General features: G+C 45.4%; 1 protein-coding gene across 1 annotated transcript in view; it reads left to right on the top strand.

Annotated features, from left to right (window-relative positions):
* LOC129814833 (kinesin heavy chain-like) overlaps positions 1-22633 on the top strand; it is a 139548-nt gene that overhangs the window by 95506 nt on the left and 21409 nt on the right. The window contains exons 18-24 of the mRNA XM_055867907.1: positions 117-234; positions 469-533; positions 689-798; positions 6301-6402; positions 10635-10695; positions 10995-11066; positions 13575-13679. Coding sequence (XP_055723882.1) covers positions 117-234; positions 469-533; positions 689-798; positions 6301-6402; positions 10635-10695; positions 10995-11066; positions 13575-13679 — 633 coding nt within the window. The remainder of the gene's footprint in view (positions 1-116; positions 235-468; positions 534-688; positions 799-6300; positions 6403-10634; positions 10696-10994; positions 11067-13574; positions 13680-22633) is intronic.

Raw genomic sequence — 22633 nt, 5'->3', positions numbered from 1 at the left:
TTCAAGTATCTTCCTGCACCTCATCATCACGTTCGGGTGTGAGGTCGATTCCCATTGGTCATAACATTGGAGCTAACATTGGTTGTGTCATCGATTGTGTTTCATGTGTTGTGCAGCATGAGGCGAAGATCCACTCCCTGACAGAGTACATGCAGAACATAGAGCTGAAGAACAGACAGCTGGAGGAGAACTACGACTCTCTGAGTGAAGAGCTGGCCAAACTCCATGCACAAGGTACATTTGTCATCCCAATGACTACAACATAATGCAGTGCAGTGTTAAACTGAGTTTTAAACACCAGGTGCAAAGTAAAACTTCTGGCCCAGGGTGCATGGCTCAATGACTGCCGCTACAATTAGTGCAACACTCTGTGTGCATTCCGTCGACGCCGAAATGACGAGTGAAATGACACTAAAGTGACTTTTTTGTAGGCATACGCTGAAATGCAAATATTTGTGTGTGTTTCAGAGAGCATGTCAGAGGTGACAAAGGGAGAGAACCAGACGGACATCGAGGAGTCTGCTGATGTTAAGGTAACTATGCCTACTGACTATGTGGGGGAAATGATACAATTAGCATTAGTCAATGTATTTTGTGTATTAAACGCTGTGTGTGTGCCTGTGTGTGTCTGTCTCCCTGTGTTTGTGTGTGAGTGAGTGGTAACTGTTTGTTTCTCTCCCTGTTTCAGAGGGCTCTGGTGCAGCAGATGGAGTCTCACCGTGAGACGCACCACAAGCAGCTGGGACGTCTCCGAGACAACATCAACGAGAAACAGAAGATCATTGACGACCTCACTGAGTCAGTACCTCTCTCCCCTCCATAACCCTCTACCCCTCTCCAACTCTCCTCAGTTATCTGTTTGTCACTCTCTCACCCTTCATCTCCCTTTCACTGAGTAAGTATCTTCCTTTTCTCCTCTCTCTCTCATCATCTTTTTCTCTCGCTCCCTTTCCCTCTTGTCGTGACGTGACTATCATTCATCTGATGACTGTTATTTATCAAATCAATTAACTATGTTTCATTTTTACTCGATTAAATTGATCATGTAACAACTAACTCATTAGGAATTTGGGGCACCACGGGAAAGTTGTTTAACAAGTTACTGTCTCCCGACTTAAACTCTAAAGATATAGAGATATCTCTTACATCAATCATTACCTCATCAGTCTCATTCCGAATGTCGCATACTCCTTGATATGTGCAAGAACCCGAACCTTATTGATGAATCATCAACACACAAATTGGCTTAATTATTTATTTACTAACTAACTAATTAGTTACACAGAACACACATACACATTTACATGAGATAAAAGTCCCTAGTGGACTGACTCGATATGACGGCTTGTTATACAATGGAAAGGGGGTGGGGAAAGATAAAGAGAGGCAGAGACAAAGAGAGTCAACTTATCGTAAATACATTTGGAAACTACGCTCCAAGTAACCAGAATACTTAGCACCCTAAACACCGCTCATTCGGATAAGAAATGCAATGTACTGTATTTATGCGTAGATGTCTTTCTCTGTTGTCTCTGGGTTGAAACCAATTGATCCGTCTATGGGTAGCGGCTCGATGTGAGGCTCTGGTTGTCCACCTGTAACGGCTGTCTAAATCCTCCTCCTCGGATGAGTTGAAGGAGTAAGGGTCGGACCAAAACGCAGCGTTGTATGATGACATACTGATTTATTTAAATAAAGACGAAACACGAAGAACACTTGAATAGATTACAAAATAACAAACGACGTAGACTGACCTGAACATAAGAACTTACATAAACACAAAGAACGCATGAAACAGGAACAGACTACATAAACGAACGAACAAACGAAACAGTCCCGTGTGGTAGACACAGACACAGGAACAATCACCCACAAACAGTGAGAACAGCCTACCTTAATGTGGTTCTCAATCAGAGGAAACGTCAAACACCTGCCTCTAATTGAGAACCATATCAGACAACACATTCAACCCAACATAGAAACACATAACATAGACTACCCACCCAGTTCACGTCCTGACAAACTAAACAAAGTAAAACAAAGGCAAATAAGGTCAGGAACGGGACAGTACCCCCCCCCCCCCCCCCCAAGATGCGGACTCCGGCCGCAAAACTGAACCTCAAGGGGAGGATCCGGGTGGGCATCTGTCCACGGTGGCGGCTCCGGCGCAGGACGAGGATACCACTCCACCATTGTCTTTGTCCCCCTCCTTAGCGTACTTTGAGTGGCGATCCTCGCCCCCGATCCTGGTCTAGGAACCTTAACACAGGTCCCCCCTAGATAACTCAGGACATAGAGGTAGCTCAGGACAGAGAGGTAGCTCAGGACAGAGAGGTAGCTCAGGACAGAGAGGTAGCTCAGGACAGAGAGGTAGCTTAGGACAGAGGGGCAACTCTGGACTACTGGCAGCTCCGGGCTGAGGGGCAGCTCCGGGCTGAGGGACAGCTCCGGGCTGAAGGCCAGCTCCGAACTGAGGGACAGCACCGGACTGGCTGGCGGATCCTGGCTGGCTGGCTCTGTCGGATCCTGGCTGGCTGGCTCTGGCGGATCCTGGCTGGCTGGCTCTGGCGGATCCTGGCTGGCTGGCGGCTCTGGCTGCTCATGGCTGGCTGGCGGCTCTGGCTGCTCATGGCTGGCTGGCGGCTCTGGCTGCTCATGGCTGGCTGGCGGCTCTGGCTGCTCATGGCTGGCTGGCGGCTCTGGCTGCTCATGGCTGGCTGGCGGTTCTGGCTGCTCATGGCTGGCTGGCGGCTCTGGCTGCTCATGGCTGGCTGGCGGCTCTTGCTGCTCATGGCTGGCTGGCGGCTCTTGCTTCTCATGGCTGGCTGGCGGCTCTAGCAGCTCCTGACTGGCTGGCTCAGATTGCGCTGGGCAGACGGATGGCTCAGACGGCGCTGGGCAGACGGATGGCTCAGACGGCGCTGGGCAGACGGATGGCTCAGATGGCGCTGGGCAGACGGATGGCTCAGATGGCGCTGGGCAGACGGATGGCTCAGATGGCGCTGGGCAGATGGATGGCTCAGATGGCGCTGGGCAGACGGATGGCTCAGACGGCGCTGGGCAGACGGATGACTCTGACCTGCTGAGGCGCACAGTAGGCTTGGTGCGTGGTGCCGGAACTGGTGGTGCCGGACTGGAGACACACACCTCAAGGCTAGTGCGGGGAGCAGGAACAGGGCACACTGGTTTCTCAAAGCGCACTATAGGCCTGGTGCATGGTGTCGGAACTAGTGGTACCGGACTGAGGGCACGCACCTCAGGGCGAGTGCGGGGAGAAGGAACAGTGCGTACAGGGCTCTGGAGACGCACATTAGGCCTAGTGCATGGTGCCGGAACTGGTGGTACCGGACTGAGGGCACGCACCTCAGGGCGAGTGCGGGGAGAAGGAACAGTGCGTACAGTGCGTGGTGCCGAACGTGGTGGTACCGGACTGGGGACACACATCTCAGGGCTAGTGTGGGGAGCAGCAACAGGACGCACAGGACTCTGGAGACGCACAGGAGGCTTGGTGCGTGGTGTAGGCACTGGTGGTAATGGGCAGGAGACACGCACCATAGGGCTAGTGCGTGGAGGAGGAACAGGGCTCTGGAGACGCACATTAGGCCTAGTGCGTGGTGCCGGAACTGGTGGTACCGGGCTGGGGACACGCATCTCAGGGCTAGTGCGGGGAGTAGTAACAGGACGCACAGGACTCTGGAGGCGCACAGGAGGCTTGGTGCGTGGTGTAGGCACTGTCTTAACCAGACGGCTAGCACGCACCTCAGGACGAGTATGGAGAGCTGTTCCCGGTGACATCAACTCACCGACACGTTCAGTCGGACGGATGTCGTGCCTCATGCACCAAAGCAGTACATCCCTCATAACTCTCTCCTCCAATTTCCCCATTAACTCCTTCACTGTCTCTGCGTCACTCACCTCCAATTCCACCCTCACCGGCTCCTTACGGTAAGCAGGGGGAGTTGGCTCAGGTCTGACTCCTGACTCTGCCACACTCCCCGTGTGCCCCTCCCCAATACATTTTTGGAGCTGCCTCTCGGGCCTCCAGCCGCTCTGCCGTGCGAGCGCCTCATAATAGCGCCTCTCCGCCTTCGCTGCCTCCAGCTCCTCTTTGGGGCGGCGATATTCCCCTGGCTCTGCCCAGGGTCCTTTTCCGTCTAATTCGTCCTCCCATGTCCATTTCTCCAAATAGTTCAGCCTCTCCTGCTGCTGCTGCTGCTTGGTCCGGGTTTGGTGGGTGATTCTGTAACGGCTGTCTAATTCCTCCTCCTCGGATGAGGAGAAGGAGTAAGGGTCGGACCAAAACGCAGCGTTGTATGATGACATACTGATTTATTTAAATAAAGACGAAACACGAAGAACACTTGAATAGATTACAAAATAACAAACGACGTAGACTGACCTGAACATAAGAACTTACATAAACACGAAGAACGCATGAAACAGGAACAGACTACCCAAACGAACGAACAAACGAAACAGTCCCGTGTGGTAGACACAGACACAGGAACAATCACCCACAAACAAACAGTGAGAACAGCCTGCCTTAATATGGTTCTCAATCAGAGGAAACGTCAAACACCTGCCTCTAATTGAGAACCATATCAGGCAACACATTCAACCCAACATAGAAACACATAACATAGACTACCCACCCAGCTCACGTCCTGACCAACTAAACAAAGTAAAACAAAGGCAAATAAGGTCAGGAACGTGACACCACCAGAGGTTACAATGTCCTTCTTCTTTGTAGAGCTTCTCTGTTAGTGGAGTGTTTGTTGTAACTGAGACTTCAGCTGCAGACTGTGAATGTTTCTGGTCTCCTAGGTGATGTTATCTTCTTTTCTAATGTTGAGGTTGAGAGCTTCAGTTTCTCACCATTTCAACGTGTCGACTAACATCTCACATCTTTTGGTAACGTCTCACATCTTTTGGCATCAATGGTTGATTAATCAGGGTTCAGCTCCCAACCACTTTACATGCCAGTAGTAACCCGGCAATGTACGGGTATCACCATTTTCTGCCGGGTAGCCACCGCTCCACGCTGTCTGGTCTTGTAGTTTTAACCATTTGTGACGTGGAGAAAAATGTTTTGGTTGGCAAGAGTGTCTCAGTAACAAAGGAGTTTCAGTACTGCATGGCAAGGAAGAGAAAGTACATTCTCTCTAAATGTACGACCCAGTGTTAAGATGTCAAGACCGGCACAGCCTCCCCCCCCCCCCTTCCCCTCTTCTGTGGGAGAGAGGGGGAATCTGGCTATCTAAAGCATTTGCCTAGCTGATGGGTCCTTTGATCCACTGTCAGGAGAGTCATGACACTCCCCTCCTCTCCCCCTCTCTCCCTTCGATTCCCTCTCATTGTCATTCTCTACTCTACCTCAGTGTCACCTCACAACATAGCCTGCAGATGTACTGCTTTGTGTGACGACGTCAGTGAATCAGTACTTTCATCCCCTTCTTACTGTCAGCCTCTACCCTTGTCATGCTATGTATCTGTACTGTTGTCCTCTCTCCCTCTCTCCTCCCTCCCATTGCTCTTTCATTGTCATTCGACCTAACCTGACCCAAAGCCTTACCTCCATCTGTAGATTTCTGCACGAGTGTGCTGGTTACAAAGATCCTTGACGACCTCCCTGAGCCAGTACCGACCTCTCCCTCGCTCTCCCTCTCTTTGTTATGCTCACAGTGTTACCTCAGTCACAAGACAGCAGCTGTACTGCTGCGTGACGACCTCCCTGGCAGTACCTTTATTTTGTTATTCTATCCCTGACCCGTTATCCAACCAACAGAGCATCTGCCTGCATATTTTAACACGCCTTGAAGCATTTTGAGCACATGTTGAAGAATCACCTATAGAATCTCTAAATGTCTACCCAGAATCTCAGCCTCAGCCTTATACTTTACTATCCCATTTTATTGTGAGAGCATAGCAAGTGTTTATCGATTCCACAGATTTATATATACATTTTAGATATACAATCCAACATTTTGTCCCATTTATGACCATTTCATGACCATTTTGGAAGTAGATGTACTTAAATTGTTGTTAGGTTAACCCCCGAGAAGTTTATTAACATCAGACTGTTCCTCACAGCTTATCTACTCTCTCTGTCTTTGCCCTCTCTCCACCCTCATTTTCGCCCTCCTCTCCTGTCCATCAGTCATAACCAGAACCAATTTCCTCATAAAATGGGATCGAAACGTATGACATTTGTGGTAAAGTTAACCCCCTGGGATTCTAGACTAGGAAGGCTACACAACTGTTTCTCATATATTGTCCTCCCTCCTCTTCTGTCCTGATCAGTCGCAACCATCGTCTTCATCTGGAGTTGGAGCGGCTGAGGAGCGACTTTGACCGTCTTAGGAGTCAGGAGCACCACAAGACGCTGCAACTGGAGGAGCTGACGTAAGTCACACACACACACACCGTCTCAGGAGTCAGATGACCCTGCAACTGGAGGGGTTGACGTGAGTCTCTTTTAGACCATTTCAATTCACTCCATACACTTTTATAGGGAAACCATATAGGGTTCTTCGGTTTGTCCCCATAGGAAAGAAATGACGAACGGCACAGCCAGGACAAATATAATTTGATTTGTCCCTTTTCTTCTTCTCCTACATATTCTGCTCTGTTTGAACTCCTCTCACTCTCATTGGTGCGCTGACAGTAAGTCATAGGTGCACTCTTAAAAAGAAATGTGCTAACTAGAACCATACAGCGTTCTTCGGTTTGTCCCCATAGGGGAACCCTTTCTGGTGCTGCGTAGAACCCTTTGCAGAGGGTTCTATCTAGAACCCTATATGTAAGGTTCTTCAAAGAACCCCTGTATATGGTTCTGCCTAGAACACCCTCGGAAACGTTCTTCCTAGAACGGGTAGAATCCACCTTCCTTATTTGCCTTTAAAATGTAAATATTTACGGCAATACTTTACATATATCATAAGACCTTTCTTTGAGGGCATAGTTATAACCTAAAACAGTGGTGTTAGGAATCTCTTGGTTTACATCACGCCTGCAAGTCACATTATGCTGGCTTGCAAAGTGATGTGTAATTCCTATTGGAATCCAGCAAGAGTTAGGACAGCCGACAAGTGGAATTGTTAATCACACGCAACCTGCATTCAGAATGACTGCTAGGGTAGGGAAGATTAAAGGCTGACACTACTTCAATCATCTAAACTGGACCAACCATCTCATTAACACATCCAATTGCTAACAGATTGGATTCGTTTAAAAAAACGAACAGATTGCATTAGTTACCCTAAGGAAGGCCCTAAAAATGGTCAAAGACTCCAGCCACCCTAGTCAAAGACTGTTCTCTCTGCTACCCCATGACAAGCGGTACCAGAGTGCCAAGTCTAGGTCCAAAACACTTCTTAACAGCTTCTACCCCCAAGCCATAAGACTCCTGAACAGCTAATCAAATGGCTACCCAGACTATTTGCATTGCCCCCTCCCCCCCCCCCATTTTATGCTGCTGCTACTCTCTGTTTATTATCTATGCATAGTCACTTCAGCTATACCTACTGTACATGTACATATTACCTCGACTAACCGCTGCCCCCACACATTGACCCTCGCTATTGTTATTTTACTGCTGCTCTTGAATTATTTGTTACTTTCGTTTTTTTTTTTTTTTGACTTATCTATTTTTGACTTAACACTTATTTTTCTTAAAACTGCATTGTTGGTTAAGGGCTTGTAAGTAAGCATTTCACTGTGAGGTCTACTACACCTGTTGTATTCGGCGCGTGACAAATACAATTTGATTTGATTTGAAGTTTAGAAAACTGTGTTAGTTATCTTTGTGTAGCATCAAATGAATCAACCAATTAAAAACCACAGATATTACAGTAAAACAAACAATTCAGAAAATCTCCCTGCTATAGATCATGCTGGGAAAAATTATATTTGGTTCTATGTAGAAACCTTCTGGCTGTAGAAACCTTCCAAAGAATCCGTACTTCCTTTCAAATAACTTTCTTCCAAAAACAGTTCTTAGGATGTTAAATGGTTTAGTTAGAACCCTTTGACTTCCAATCAAAATGGTTCTTGGTAGAACCCTATCCCTCCACAAATAACCCTTTTGGAACCCTTTTTTCTCAAGGTGTAGGCTGACAGCAGCTATAACCAATCACACTTAACTCTGGGGTTACACCACTGAGTGTTAATTTAACTCTTTACGGAGTTAATTCACCTCCTGAATCTCCTAGGTAACCTCCTAGGTAACACTGGCCAATTTTCTGTGTGCCAGACAATACACTGTTGGTTCACGGTACTTAGGATGAAAAAGGTTCAAGGTAGAGCCGTTTGTCTTACAAAGAACCCTCGTCTTCCAAAAAGGGTTCTTCAGATGAAAACGGTTGTTGATTGAACCCTATCCCTCCACAAATACCCTTTTTCTAAGAGTGTACCCCACAGCCTTAGCCCTAAAAGGCCTTTCACTTGAAATAGGCAAGCAGGCCGCATCACAGAGTGCAATTTACTTCAACTTTGAGCGTAGCGTCGCTGACGCTAAAGCACCATGGAGCGCACCGCTTAGCCTGGCGCAGCCGGTTGGTTCACTCTGCACCTCTCAAGTGAAATACCCTTAACCCTTCGATATTTGCAGAGCTCCCAACACATTCCTTCCACCTTACAGATCAGTAAACATTGAAAGGTTATGACCAAGGAGGTAGGGAGCGAATTGAGGCCAGCTGTTTGTTTATTTAGCATTATGAGTGACCACCAAGAACCCTTAACATTTAGCTGACTGAACATGCTCTGGGCTGCACGCACGCACGCAAGCAAGCAAACAAACAAACAAACAAACTAAACAAAAGATGCTCTGGGCTAAACACACTTTAAAAACACTGTGTGGTAGCAGCCAAAACATAAACTCGTGTTCATTGACCATTGACCTACATTACATATTGTCTATAAACACACACAAAAATTACGCTATTAATGTATAGTGTTACTGAATGTGATTGATGTATATACAGTTGAAGTCGGAAGTTTACATACACTTAGGTTGGAGTCATTAAAAGTCGTTCTTCAACCACTCCACAAATTTCTTGTAAACAAACTATGTTTTTGGCAAGTCGGTTAGGACATCTACTTTGTGCTTGACAAAAGGTTTTTCAGAGTTTTTAATTTTTCCGACAATTATTTACAGACATATTATTTCACTTATAATTCACTGTATCACAATTCCTGTGGGTCAGAAGTTTACATACACTAAGTTGACTGTGCCTTTCAACAGCTTGTAAAATTCCAGAAAATTATGGCTTTAGAAGCTTCTGATAGGCTAATTGACATCATTTGAGTCAATTGGAGGTGTACCTGTGGATGTATTTCAAGGCCTACCTTCAAACTCAGTGCCTCTGTGCTTGACATCATGGGAAAATCAAAAGAAATCAGCCAAGACCTCAGAAAAAAAATGGTAGACCTTCACAAGTCTGGTTCATCCTTGGGAGCAATTTCCAAATGCCTGAAGGTACCACGTTCATCTGTTTAAACAATAGTACGCAAGTATAAACACCATGGGACCACGCAGCCGTCATACTGCTCAGGAAGGAGATGCGTTCTGTCTCCTGGAGATGAACGTACTTTGATGCGAAAGGTGCAAATCAATCCCAGAACAACAGCAAAGGACCTTGTGAAAATGCCGGAGGAAACAGGTACAAGAGTATCTATATCCACAGTAAAATGAGTCCTGTATCGACATAACCTGAAAGGCCGCTCAGCAAGGAAGAAGCCACTGCTCCAAAACCGCCATAAAAAAGCCAGACTACGGTTTACAACTGCACATGGGGACAAAGATCGTACTTTCTGGAGAAATGTCCTCTGGTCTGATGAAACAAAAATATAACTATTTGGCCATAATGACCATCGTTATGTCTGGAGGAAAAAGGGGGACGCTTGCAAGCCGAAGAACACCATCCCAACCGTGAAGCACGGGGGTGGCAGCATCATATTGTGGGGTGCTTTGCTGCAGGAGGGACTGGTGCACTTCACAAAATAAATAGCTTCATGAGGAAGGAAAATGATGTGGATATATTGAAGCAACATCTCAAGACATCAGTCAGGAAGTTAAAGCTTGGTCGCAAATGGGTCTTCCAAATGGACAATAATCCCAAGCACACTTCCAAAGTTGTGTTAAAATGGCTTAAGGACAACAAAGTCAAGGTATTGGAGTGGCCATCACAAAGCCCTGACCTCAATCCCATAGAAGATTTGTGGGCAGAACTGAAAAAGGCGTGTGCGAGCAAGGAGGCCTACAAACCTGACTAAGTTACACCAGCTCTGTCAGGAGGAAGGGGCCAAAATTCACCCAACTTATTGTGGGAACGTTTGACCCAAGTTAAACAATTTAAAGACACTGCTACCACATACTAATTGAGTGTACGTAAACTTCTGACCCATTGGGAATGTGATGAAAGAAATAAAATCTGAAATAAATCATTCTCACTGCTATTATTCTGACATTTCACATTCTTAAAAAAAGTGGTGATCCTAACTGACCTAAGACAGGGAATTTTTACAAAGATTAAATGTCAGGAATTGTGAAAAACTGAGTTTAAATGTATTTGGCTAAGGTGTATGTAAACCTCTGACTTCAACTGTATGTATTTGCTCCTTCCACATTTTGCCAGATTTCTTCATGAGCGCCACGAGCAGTCTAAGCAGGACCTTAAAGGACTGGAGGAGACTGTGGTGAGTATCTATCTCCCTCCCTCTCTCTCTCTGACATTCAATTTAATCCACTGTAGGAGAATTCGATCACGATTCACTTTCTCCTCTCTCTTTGCCCACTCTTTGTGCAAACCTCTTGTTTTTCTCTCTCCATATCTCCTTTCACTCTCCCTCTCTCTCTCTCTCTCTCTCTCTCTCTCTCTCTCCAACCCTCCGTGTCTCTATCCCTCCTTCTTTCCCTCTTTACTTTTCTCTCTATTTCACTCCCTCCCTCCCTCCCTCCCTCTCTTCCTGTCTTTTTCTCTCTCTTTATTCCGCAGGCTCGTGAACTCCAGACCCTGCACAACCTGCGGAAGCTTTTTGTTCAAGACCTCACAACTCGAGTCAAAAGGGTAAGTGAGTAAAGGGCGAAGAGAAAGAGAGGGAGTCAAGGAGGGAGAGGAAGACTGAAGAAGATGAGTCAAGATCACTTTCTGAGTCAAAATGCAAAACATGACGTAAAGAACGTCAGCTTATGCTACGCAATATTAACCATTTAAAAACAGTTCTGTAGCAATGACGTTTGTGCAGTAGGCTATAGACCCAATACATTATCTCTGTAAGTTGGCTATGCTTGAATTGCCCTGCCAATGTCGTTCTTCATAGACCATTTTTTTATTATATAATTTTTTTAGGTGTATGATCACACTGTATAATTTGCTGTATAACACTGAACAACAATATACAGTAAAGGCAACATGCAACAATTTCAAAGATTTTACTGAGTTACAGTTCATATAAGAAAATATGTCAATTGACATTAATTCATTAGGCCCTCATCTATGGATTTCTCATGACTGGGAATACAGATATGCATATGTTTGTCACAGTGCGTATGCACATTAAAAAAAAAGTAGGGTTGTGGATCAGAAAACCAGTCAGTACCTGGTGTGACCACCATTTGCCTCTCCTTCGCATAGAGTTGATCAAGCTGTTGATTGTGGCCTGTGGAATGTTGTCCCACTCCTCTTCAATGTCTTTGCAAAGTTGCTGGATATTGGCGGACACTGGAAAAACGCTGTTGTACACGTCGATCCAGAGCATCCCAAACATGCTCAATGGGTGACATGCCTGGTTAGTATGCAGGCCATGGAGGAACTGGGGCATTTTCAGATTCCAGGAACTGACACACGAGGTGATGGCGGCGGATGAATGGCACAACAATGGGCCTCAGGATCTCATCTCGGTATCTCTGTGCATTTAAATTGCCATTGATAAAATGCAATTGTGTTCATTGTCGGTAGTTTATGCCTCCCCATACCATAACCCCACTGCCACCATGGGGCACTCTGTTCACAACGTTGACATCAGCAAACCGCTCGTCCACACAACGCCATACACGTGGTCTGCGGTTGTGAGGCCGGTTGGACGCACTGCCAAATACTCTAAAACGACGTCGGAGGCGACTTATGGTCAAGAAATTAACATTAAATTCTCTGGTAACAGCTCTGGTAGACGTTACTGCAGTCAGCATGCCAATTGCATGCCACCTCGAATCTTTAGATATCTGTGGCATTGTGTTGTGTGACAAAGCTGCACATTTTAGAGTGCTCTTTTATTGTTCCCCAGCACCATGTGCACCTGTGTAATGATCATGCTGTTTAATCAGCTTCTTGATATGCCACTCCTGTCAGGTGGATGGATTACCTTGGAAAAGGAGAAATGCTCGCTAACAGGGATGTAAACAAATTTGTGCAGGACATTTTAGAGAAAAAAGCTTTTTGTGCATATGGACATTTTCTGGGATCTTTTATTTCAGCCCATGAAACATGAGACCAACACTTTACATGTTGCGTTTATATTTTTGTTCAATGTACTTGCGAGGCACAGCTTTGTGACCATATTAAGTATTTTTAATTTCTTTACTGGACTGATGATAGCTTTATTTCCCTGCTGGACTGATGGCCTGCATCTGATGGTCAGTCTGAAGGGAGGGAGCAGTGTGAGGCTGCCTCACACTCTACTCACCTCACCGCCCCTCCACTCTCCCTCCGCTAAGAAAAAGGGTACACAGTCCCATCCCATCTGATGGCGAAACTCAAGTCGCACTGCATTATTTCTGCCTCATGCCACAATGCATCTTATTACTCCTATGACCAGAGAAAGTGAAATATTCCTCGATATTAAAAAAGACACAAGCCGTTAATAGCAGCAACGCAAGCTTACCGGAAACACTTTGCTACGCTCATTCATTGCAGCTTCAGAACTTGTTGTGGCGTCCGTGGAAGTAGCGAGAAAGCACATTTTATGGCTTATAAAAGTGTTGAACAAAGACAGCGCTGAATAACAACTTAAACATTAACCTACTCATAAAAACAGCAGCTCTTTGCTGAATTCATTGTCCCTCTCTACTCATGGTTTTAAACGTTTTGAAATCTCACTGTATCAACTTTGCTGTGCGTTTGTAACTTCTTTTTACAGTCTATGGCTCGACTGTGCAGACACAGTGATCTGAGCTATCTGATAGGCCAGCGGTAGGCCTATCGGTGCACTTGATTTGCTCTCTGGACCTGCCGGGTAGACAGAGCTCTATCTTCACTTGAAATGGGTACAAATGGGAACACTTTGGCTTCCTGGCGCTAGGGCTGCTGAATCAAATGCACCTATTGCCAACAGCTCAAAACGAATAAAAGAAATAGGGACGCAAGGTGGACTACATCGTTGTTTTTTTTACATAAATGTTTGGTGACCGACTAGGAATGCCTAGGATCGATTGACCGGTTGGTCACCATTAATCTAAATGATTTAATAGTTCATGATATCTAGTGTGATCTTAATAACCACATCATTCTCTCTATCTCTCTCTTTATCTCCTTCTCAATCTCTCTCCCACTCTCCCGCTCTGTTCCTTCCCGCTGCAGCATTCAGAGATGGAGCCAGATGATAGCGGGGGATGTAGCCACCAGAAGCAGAAGATTTCCTTTCTTGAGAACAACCTGGACCAGCTTACAAAAGTTCACAAACAGGTAGGTGGATGAATGTGTTGAGTGTGTGGAGCAGAGAGGCCTGGACTCTTGACAAAGTCTCAGAGTAGGAGGGCTGAAATAGGGATTCATTGAATAACATTATAATAAAAATATGATTATAATGAATAGGATAATATGGACCTGATCCTAGATCAGCAGTCTTACTCTGATATGCAAAGATACATTGGCCCCCTGGTTTGTCTTTTAAGGTTCATAATGAATTAGATTATAAGAACAGCAGGGACCTCCTTTCAGACTATTTCTGAATACAGGCCCTGGCTCTAATTGTAGCCTGCATAAAAACGCCAAAGCCCATTCCTATCTCACAAACAGACACTTAGAAAAAAGTGTTCCTAACAGGTTCTTTGAGGAGGCAAGAAGGGTTCTACATGGACCTCCCGAGTGGCGCAGCGGTCTAACGCACAGCTTCACAGTGCTAGAGGTGTCATTACAGGTCCGGGTTCGATCCCAGGTTGTGTTGCAGCCGGCCGCGACCGGGAGAACCATGAGGCGGCGCACAATTGGCTCAGCGTCGTCGGGGTCAGGGGAGGGTTTGGCCAGCTGGGATGGCCTTGTCCCATCACGCTCTTTTTTATTTTTTTTTATTTCACCTTTATTTAACCAGGTAGGCTAGTTGAGAACAAGTTCTCATTTGCAACTGCGACCTGGCCAAGATAAAGCATAGCAGTGTGAACAGACAACAACACAGAGTTACACATGGAGTAAACAATAAACAAGTCAATAACATGGTAGAAAAAAGAGAATCTATATACAATGTGTGCAAAAGGCATGAGGTAGGCAATAAATCGAATAATTACAATTTAGCAGATTAACACTGGAGTGATAAATCATCAGATGATCATGTGCAAGAAGAGATACTGGTGTGCAAAAGAGCAGAAAAGTAAATAAATAAAAGCAGTATGGGGGTGAGGTAGGTAAATTGGGTGGGTAGTTTACAGATGAACTATGTACAGCTGCAGCGATCGGTTAGCTGCTCGGATAGCAGATTTTTAAAGTTGTTGAGGGAGATAAAAGTCTCCAACTTCAGAGATTTTTGCAATTCGTTCCAGTCGCAGGCAGCAGAGAACTGGAAGGAAAGGCGTCCAAATGAGGTTTTGGCTTTAGGGATGATCGGTGAGATACACCTGCTGGAGCGCGTGCTACGGGTGGGTGTAGCCATCGTGACCAGTGAACTGAGATAAGGCGGCACTTTACCTAGCATAGCCTTGTAGATGACCTGGAGCCAGTGGGTCTGACGACGAACATGTAGCCAGGGCCAGCCGACTAGGGCATACAGGTCGCAGTGGTGGGTCGTATAAGGTGCTTTAGTAACAAAACGGATGGCACTGTGATAAACTGCATCCAGTTTGCTGAGTAGAGTATTGGAAGCTATTTTGTAGATGACATCGCCGAAGTCGAGGATCGGTAGGATAGTCAGTTTTACTAGGGTAAGTTTGGCGGCGTGAGTGAAGGAGGCTTTGTTGCGGAATAGAAAGCCGACTCTAGATTTGATTTTGGATTGGAGATGTTTGATATGAGTCTGGAAGGAGAGTTTGCAGTCTAGCCAGACACCTAGGTACTTATAGATGTCCACATATTCTAGGTCGGAACCGTCCAGGGTGGTGATGCTAGTCGGGCGTGCGGGTGCAGGCAGCGAACGGTTGAAAAGCATGCATTTGGTTTTACTAGCGTTTAAGAGCAGTTGGAGGCCACGGAAGGAGTGTTGTATGGCATTGAAGCTCGTTTGGAGGTTAGATAGCACAGTGTCCAGGGAAGGGCCGGAAGTATACAGAATGGTGTCGTCTGCGTAGAGGTGGATCAGGGAATCGCCCGCAGCAAGAGCAACATCATTGATGTATACAGAGAAAAGAGTCGGCCCTAGAATTGAACCCTGTGGTACCCCCATAGAGACTGCCAGAGGACCGGACAACATGCCCTCCGATTTGACACACTGAACTCTGTCTGCAAAGTAGTTGGTGAACCAGGCAAGGCAGTCATTAGAAAAACCGAGGCTATTGAGTCTGCCGATAAGAATATGGTGATTGACAGAGTCGAAAGCCTTGGCCAGGTCGATGAAGACGGCTGCACAGTAATGTCTTTTATCGATGGCGGTTATGATATCGTTTAGTACCTTGAGCGTGGCTGAGGTGCACCCGTGACCGGCTCGGAAACCGGATTGCCCAGCGGAGAAGGTACGGTGGGATTCGAGATGGTCAGTGATCTGTTTGTTGACTTGGCTTTCGAAGACCTTAGCTAGGCAGGGCAGGATGGATATAGGTCTGTAACAGTTTGGGTCCAGGGTGTCTCCCCCTTTGAAGAGGGGGATGACAGCGGCAGCTTTCCAATCCTTGGGGATCTCAGATGATACGAAGGAGAGGTTGAACAGGCTGGTAATAGGGGGTGCGACAATGGCGGCGGACAGTTTCAGAAATAGGGGGTCCAGATTGTCAAGCCCAGCTGATTTGTATGGGTCCAGGTTTTCCAGCTCTTTCAGAACATCTGCTATCTGGATATGGGTAAAGGAGAAGCTGGGGAGGCTTGGGCGAGTAGCAGCGGGGGGGGGCGGGGCTGTTGGCCAAGGTTGGAGTCGCCAGGAGGAAGGCATGGCCAGCCATTGAGAAATGTTTGTTGAAGTTTTCGATTATCACGGACTTATCAGTGGTGACCGTGTTATCTAGCCTCAGTGCAGTGGGCAGCTGGGAGGAGGTGCTCTTGTTTTCCATGGACTTTACAGTATCCCAGAACTTTTTGGAGTTAGAGCTACAGGATGCAAATTTCTGCTTGAAAAAGCTGGCCTTTGCTTTCCTGACTGACTGCGTGTATTGGTTCCTGACTTCCCTGAACAGTTGCATATCGCGGGGGCTCTTCGATGCTATTGCAGTTCGCCACAGGATGTTTTTGTGCTGGTCGAGGGCAGTCAGGTCTGGAGTGAACCAAGGGCTATATCTGTTCTTGGCAAGTTAGCCTTTGGGGGACGTCGCGATGGGGGGGGGAGTCTGTTTTTGCCTCTTCGTGCGGTGACGTCGATAGACCAGTCGTGGAATTAGTAGGGTTCCAGGTAGCTCTAGGTAGCTAACAGGCCTAGTAGGTTAGCAGAATGGGCCTTCAGCGGGCGTCACGCCTGAGGGGCCTGTTGGAGTCCTCGGGCAGATTATGTCGGTATTCCAGTCGTAGAGGATCGGCGGGGTTCCGTGCTCCGTACCGGCAGTAAAGGGGTCCGGATATTGTAGCCCAGGAGTGGGCTTCAGTGGTAGCACAGGAGCCTTAGCCGGGCTAGCTTCAGGCTAATTGGTGCTTGCTCCGGGATGGAAACGCTAGCCAGGAGTGGTCACCCGGGATTGTGGTTAGCTAGTTGCGAAGATCCAGATGAAAATGTTCAGAGTTTGCGGTAGGAATCCGGGGATATGGAGAGAAATAGGTCCGTTATGCTCTGGTTTTAGTCACGTTGTTCGAACTAGCGAGAGCTTTCCGAGCTAAAGGTTAGCTGATGACCGCTAGCAATGGTTTGCTAACTGATAGCTGGTAGGCAGTTAGCTGGCTATCTTCAGTAGATGGATTCCAGATCAGAAGTAAATAGAAATACTTGAGAAAAAAGCAGATTCACGCCACATTGGGTGAGGCGGGTTGCAGGAGAGTATTTAGAAGTTGAGGTTTAAGAAAGTATTTTTAAAAGATATGCGAAGAAAAAGATATATACAAGGGACACGGGACACGACAGGACAAAGACGTCTACACTGCTACGCCATCTTGGGATCGCCATCGCTCTAGCGACTCCTTGTGGTGGCTGGGCACATGCATGCTGACTTCGGTCACCAGCTGTATGGTGTTTCCTCCAACACATTTGTACTGCTAGCTTCCGGGTTAAGCGAGTGTCAAGAAGGAGTGCGGTTTGGCGGGGTGGTGTTTCGAAGGACGCATGACTCTCGACTTTCGCCTCTCACAAGTCCGTACAGGAGCTGCAGCGATGGGACAAAACTGTAACTACCAATTGGATATCACGAAGAAGGGGTAAAATATATATATATATAAATAATAATAATTCAGCATGATAATTTGCAGGGAAATTTTCAGAACTGTTTTACTGTAATATGTGTTTTGCATATACATTGATTGGTTGATACAGTTTATGCTACACAAACATAAATAACATACAGTTTAACATACACTAACATCATCTGTTAGTAATTGGATTTTGTGTACCTGTTGGTTGTTCTAGTTTAGATGATTGAGGTAGTCTCAGTATTAAATCTTCCCTACCCTGGCTGAATGCAGGTTGCGTGTGATTAACAATTCCACTTGTCGGCTGTCCTAACTCTAGCTGGATTCCAATAGGGATGACACATCACTTTGCAAGCCAGCATAATGTGACTTGCAGGCCTGATGTGGCCTGTAAACCTGAAGATTCCTAACACCACTGTGTTAGGGTATAACTACACCCCCAAAGAAAGGCCTTATGACATACATATGTATTGTCATAAATCATTTAATCTGAAAGGCTAATAAGGTTGGTGGGTTCTACCTGTTCTATGAAGAACCCTCCAAAGATAAAAGCGTTCTTGGTAGAACCCTTCATAGACAATTCGAGGAAGAATTTTTTAGATTATAAAATGGTTCTTCATAGAGGGTTCTTGGTAGAACCATATACAGGTGGTTCTTTGAAGAACCCTACATAGATGTTTATAGATAGAACCCCTCTGCAAAGGGTCCAACCGAGCAACAAAAAAGGGTTCCCCAAAGGGGACAAACCCGAAGAACCCTGAATGGTTCTACTTTTTTTCCAAAAGTGCACCTATGACTTAGTGTTCGAGCACCAGTGAGAGAGTGAGGGGAATTCAAACAGAGCAGAATAAGTAGGAGGGACAAAGCAAGTTATATTTGTCCTGGCTGTGCTGTTCGTCATTGCTATCCTCTGGGTACTAAGTACTGTAGAGCCAGCTACATCAATCACCCTGTACTGCAGAACCAGATAAAAGTCACTCTAAAAACACAGCAGCAGGAAATGTAATGTTATACTGCTGCTGCTGTAATACATAGAGGTGGCTCTACAGACTGGTTCGAATGGACACACACACAGTGCGTGCACACACACACAGGAACATGCTTTCGCATACACACACACTTTCATTTGGTAGATGTACCTGCTGACTGGCACACACACCAGACCTGGGATAACTATAGTTAACTATGCTTTGTGGAAAGAAACGTTTTTCCTGGAGGACAACACAAATGTACAACTTTATAACCATTTGAATACAGATCTCAGAAAGTTACTACTTTTTTTAACTATTTGAATTCAGATCTGAGAACGCAACTACTTAAAATGAATATTTTAATACAGATCTCAAGAAGTGACTACTTTTCTGAAACTATTGGATTGGCTGCCTTCTAATGGCAGGGCTGTATCTGGAACTCTATGCTTCACAGTAGGAACCACATTCGAAATTGAGCTCAGGTGTATCCATGGTGGTGTTAGCATCATGTTGCGGGGATGTTTTTCAGATGCATGGACTGGGAGACTAGTCAGGATCGAGGGAAAGACGAACAGAGCAAAGTACAAATAGATCATTGATGAAAACCTGCTCCAGAGCGCTCAGGATCTCAGACTGGGGTGAAGGTTCACCTAACAACACGACAATGACCCTATGCACACAGCCAAGACAACGGAGGAGTGGCTTCGGGACAAGTCTCTGAATGTCCTTCAGTGGCCCAGCCAGAGTCCGGACTTGAACCCGATCGAACATCTCTGGAGAGACCTGAAAATAGCTGTGCAGCAACGCTCCCCATCCAACCCAGCAGAGCTTGAGAGGATCTGCAGAGAAGAATGGGAGAAATTGTCCAAATACAGGTGTGCCAAGATTGTTGCGTCATACCCAAGAAGACTTGGGGCTGTAATCGCTGCTAAAGGTGCTTTAACAAAGTAGAGTAAAGGGTCTGAATACTTATGTAAATGTATTTTTTATTTTTTTTGCAAACATTTCTAAAAACGGTTTTTGCTTTGTCAATATGGTTGTATTGTGTGTTACAGCCTTATTCTAAAATTAATTTAAAAAAATGTTCTCTCTTTTGGATAAAAGAGGTCTGAATACTTTCCGAATGCACTGTATACAGGAACAGCCATGTCTGAGCATTTGGAGTCATAACTGAGGCATCATTTTTTGGTGCATGCATTAAACACATTAACTTTCAAGTATCACGACAGATTATTTAATGTTAACAACTTTTCATGTTTATTGTTGTCATACCACTTAAGAAAAAAGTAACTGGATGTTAGCTTGTTTGTAATACAAAATACTATTGCTTGTAAAATAACAAAATAGTCAAAATATGCCCTTGTCTGTAATTGGTGTGAAATTGGAAGTGCTGTCATTTACCTCGTTTAGAATGTGAGAGACAGTGGAAAACTCCCTGCAAAATGTCTGGGGGACCTGTCTTATTAAAAAGGGGTCAGTCCGAACGGAACAGCTACTAACTGGTACAAACAGACCTAGTAAAACTCCATATAAACACTGAAACAGGTTATTGCAAACACCATCGTCTAAAATTGGTGTGAAATTGAAAGTGCTGTCACTAACGTATGAACACAGAAACAGATGATTGCAAACATTTGACATGTGTCAAAATATGGTGGGAAATTACATTATTTATTAGGGTTGTCACAATGCTAAATATTACCCACAAAACAATGCCAAGCCAAAGTATCACAATACCTAGTAGTATCACAATACCATGGCAAAACATTTTTAGGACCATTTTTTTGTCACTGATATTCACATCTCATTTCACCTCGTGCTATTCACAAACTGTGGTTGTGTAAGTGGTGGTTACGGTGTCTGCCGTGGCCTCTGGAGCCCAGGCTGTCCCGTCTGTAGACCCTCTCCCCTCTCTCTTGCGCTGAGTAGTGCGAGCGGTGCAAATACTTGGAGGAAGAGTTGGCCTCCTGGTAAGATTACCTTATAGAGACAATCCCACCGGCACCGTACCGCCCTTCTAAATCCCCGTCCCGCTGTCTGCCCCTGTCCCTCTCTCTGTCCCGTTCTTCCTGGGGTGCATCCCAGGGTGGTGTGCCATGAGCTGCCCAGACATTTTTTCCATTAAAATAACATCAAATTAATCAGATATACAGTGTAGACATTGTTAATAATGTAAATTACTATTGTAGCTTCATGGAATATCTACATATGCGTACAGAGGCCCATTATCAGCAACCATCACTCCTGTGTTCCAATGACACGTTGTGTTAGCTAATCCAAGTTTATCATTTTAAAAGGCTAATTGATCATTAGAAAACCCTTTTGCAATTATGTTAGCACAGATGAAAACTGTTGTCCTGATTAAAGAAGCAATAAAACTGGCCTTCTTTAGACGAGTTGAGGATCTGGAGCATCAGCATTTGTGGATTCGATTACAGGCTCAAAATGGCCAGAAACAAGATCTTTCTTCTGAAACTGGTCAGCATATTCATGTTCTGAGAAATGAAGGCAATTCCATGTGAGAAATTGCCAAGAAACTGAAGATCTCGTACAACGCTGTGTACTACTCCCATCACAGAACAGCACAAACTGTCTCTAACCAGAATAGAAAGAGTGGGAGGCCCCGATGCACAACTGCGCAAGAGCACAAGTACATTAGTGTTTCGTTTGAGAAACAGACGCCTAACAAGTCCTTAACTGGCAGCTTCAATAAATAGTACCCGCAAAACACCAGTCTCAACATCAACAGGGAAGAGGTGACTCCGGGATGCTTGCCTTCTAGGCAGAGTTGCAAAGAAAAATCCATATCTCAGACTGGCCAATAAAAATGTAAGATTTAAGTTCGGCAAAAGAACAGACACTGGACAGAGGAAGATTGGGGGGAAAAAAGTGGTATGGACAGACAAATCTAAGTTTGAGGTGTTCGGATCACGAAGAAGAACAATCGTGAGACACAGAAAAAATGAAAAGATGCTGGAGGAGTGCTGGACGCCATCTGTCAAGCATGGTGGAGGCAATGTGATGGTCTGGGGGTGCTTTGGTGGTGGTAAAGTGGGAGATTTATACAGGGTAAAAGGGATTTTGACGAAGGAAGGCTATCACTCCATTTTGCAACGCCATGCCATACCCTGTGGACGGCGCTTAATTGGAGCCAATTTCCTCCTACAACAGGACAATGACCCAAAGCACAGCTCCAAACTATGCAATAACTATTTAGGGAAGAAGTAGTCAGCTGGTATTCTGTCTAATGGAGTGGCCAGCACAGTCACCGGATCTCAACCCTATTGAGCTGTTGAGGGAGCAGCTTGACCGTATGGTATGTAAGAAGTGCTCATCAAGCCAATCCAATTTGTGGGAGGTGCTTCAGGAAGCCTGGGGTGAAATCTCTTCAGATTACCTCAACAAACAGACGTTCTGTGTTTACCTCTATCATAAGGTTAAAAAACAAACCTTAACAACTTTCTCTTCTGCTTCACACTTATTAACTGTCCATTATTTCAAAATTCATGGACAGTTAAATGTGATGCGCCAATTTTTTTTAAATGCAATAAACCGTTCGGGTCCTCCATTCAGTAGGGTTCTCCATTCATGTTGAATTTAGTAGTCTTTCAACTTGAACCAAGCAAGCTGCTAAATTGTCCAGTTTACATCTTTAAAACAAACACTGGCTGCTATAAGTACAGTACAGTTGAAGTCAGAAGCTTACATACACTTAGGTTGGAGTCATTAAAACTCATGTTTCAACCACTCCACACATTCCTTGTTAACAAACTATAGTTTTGGCAAGTCGGTTAGGATATCTACTTTGTGCATGACACAAGTCATTTTTCCAACAATTGTTTACAGACAGATTATTTCACTGTATCACAATTCCAGTGGGTCAGAAGTTGACATACACTTCGTTGACTGTGCCTTTAAACAGCTTGGAAAATTCCACAAAATTATGTCATGGCTTTAGAAGCTTCTGATAGGCTAATTGACATC

Source organism: Salvelinus fontinalis, chromosome 18 (assembly GCF_029448725.1).
Source record: "Salvelinus fontinalis isolate EN_2023a chromosome 18, ASM2944872v1, whole genome shotgun sequence".
Classification (NCBI taxonomy): domain Eukaryota; kingdom Metazoa; phylum Chordata; class Actinopteri; order Salmoniformes; family Salmonidae; genus Salvelinus; species Salvelinus fontinalis.
The sequence above is the reverse complement of the archived record's forward strand: the minus strand, read 5'-3'. Positions and strand labels throughout refer to the sequence as shown.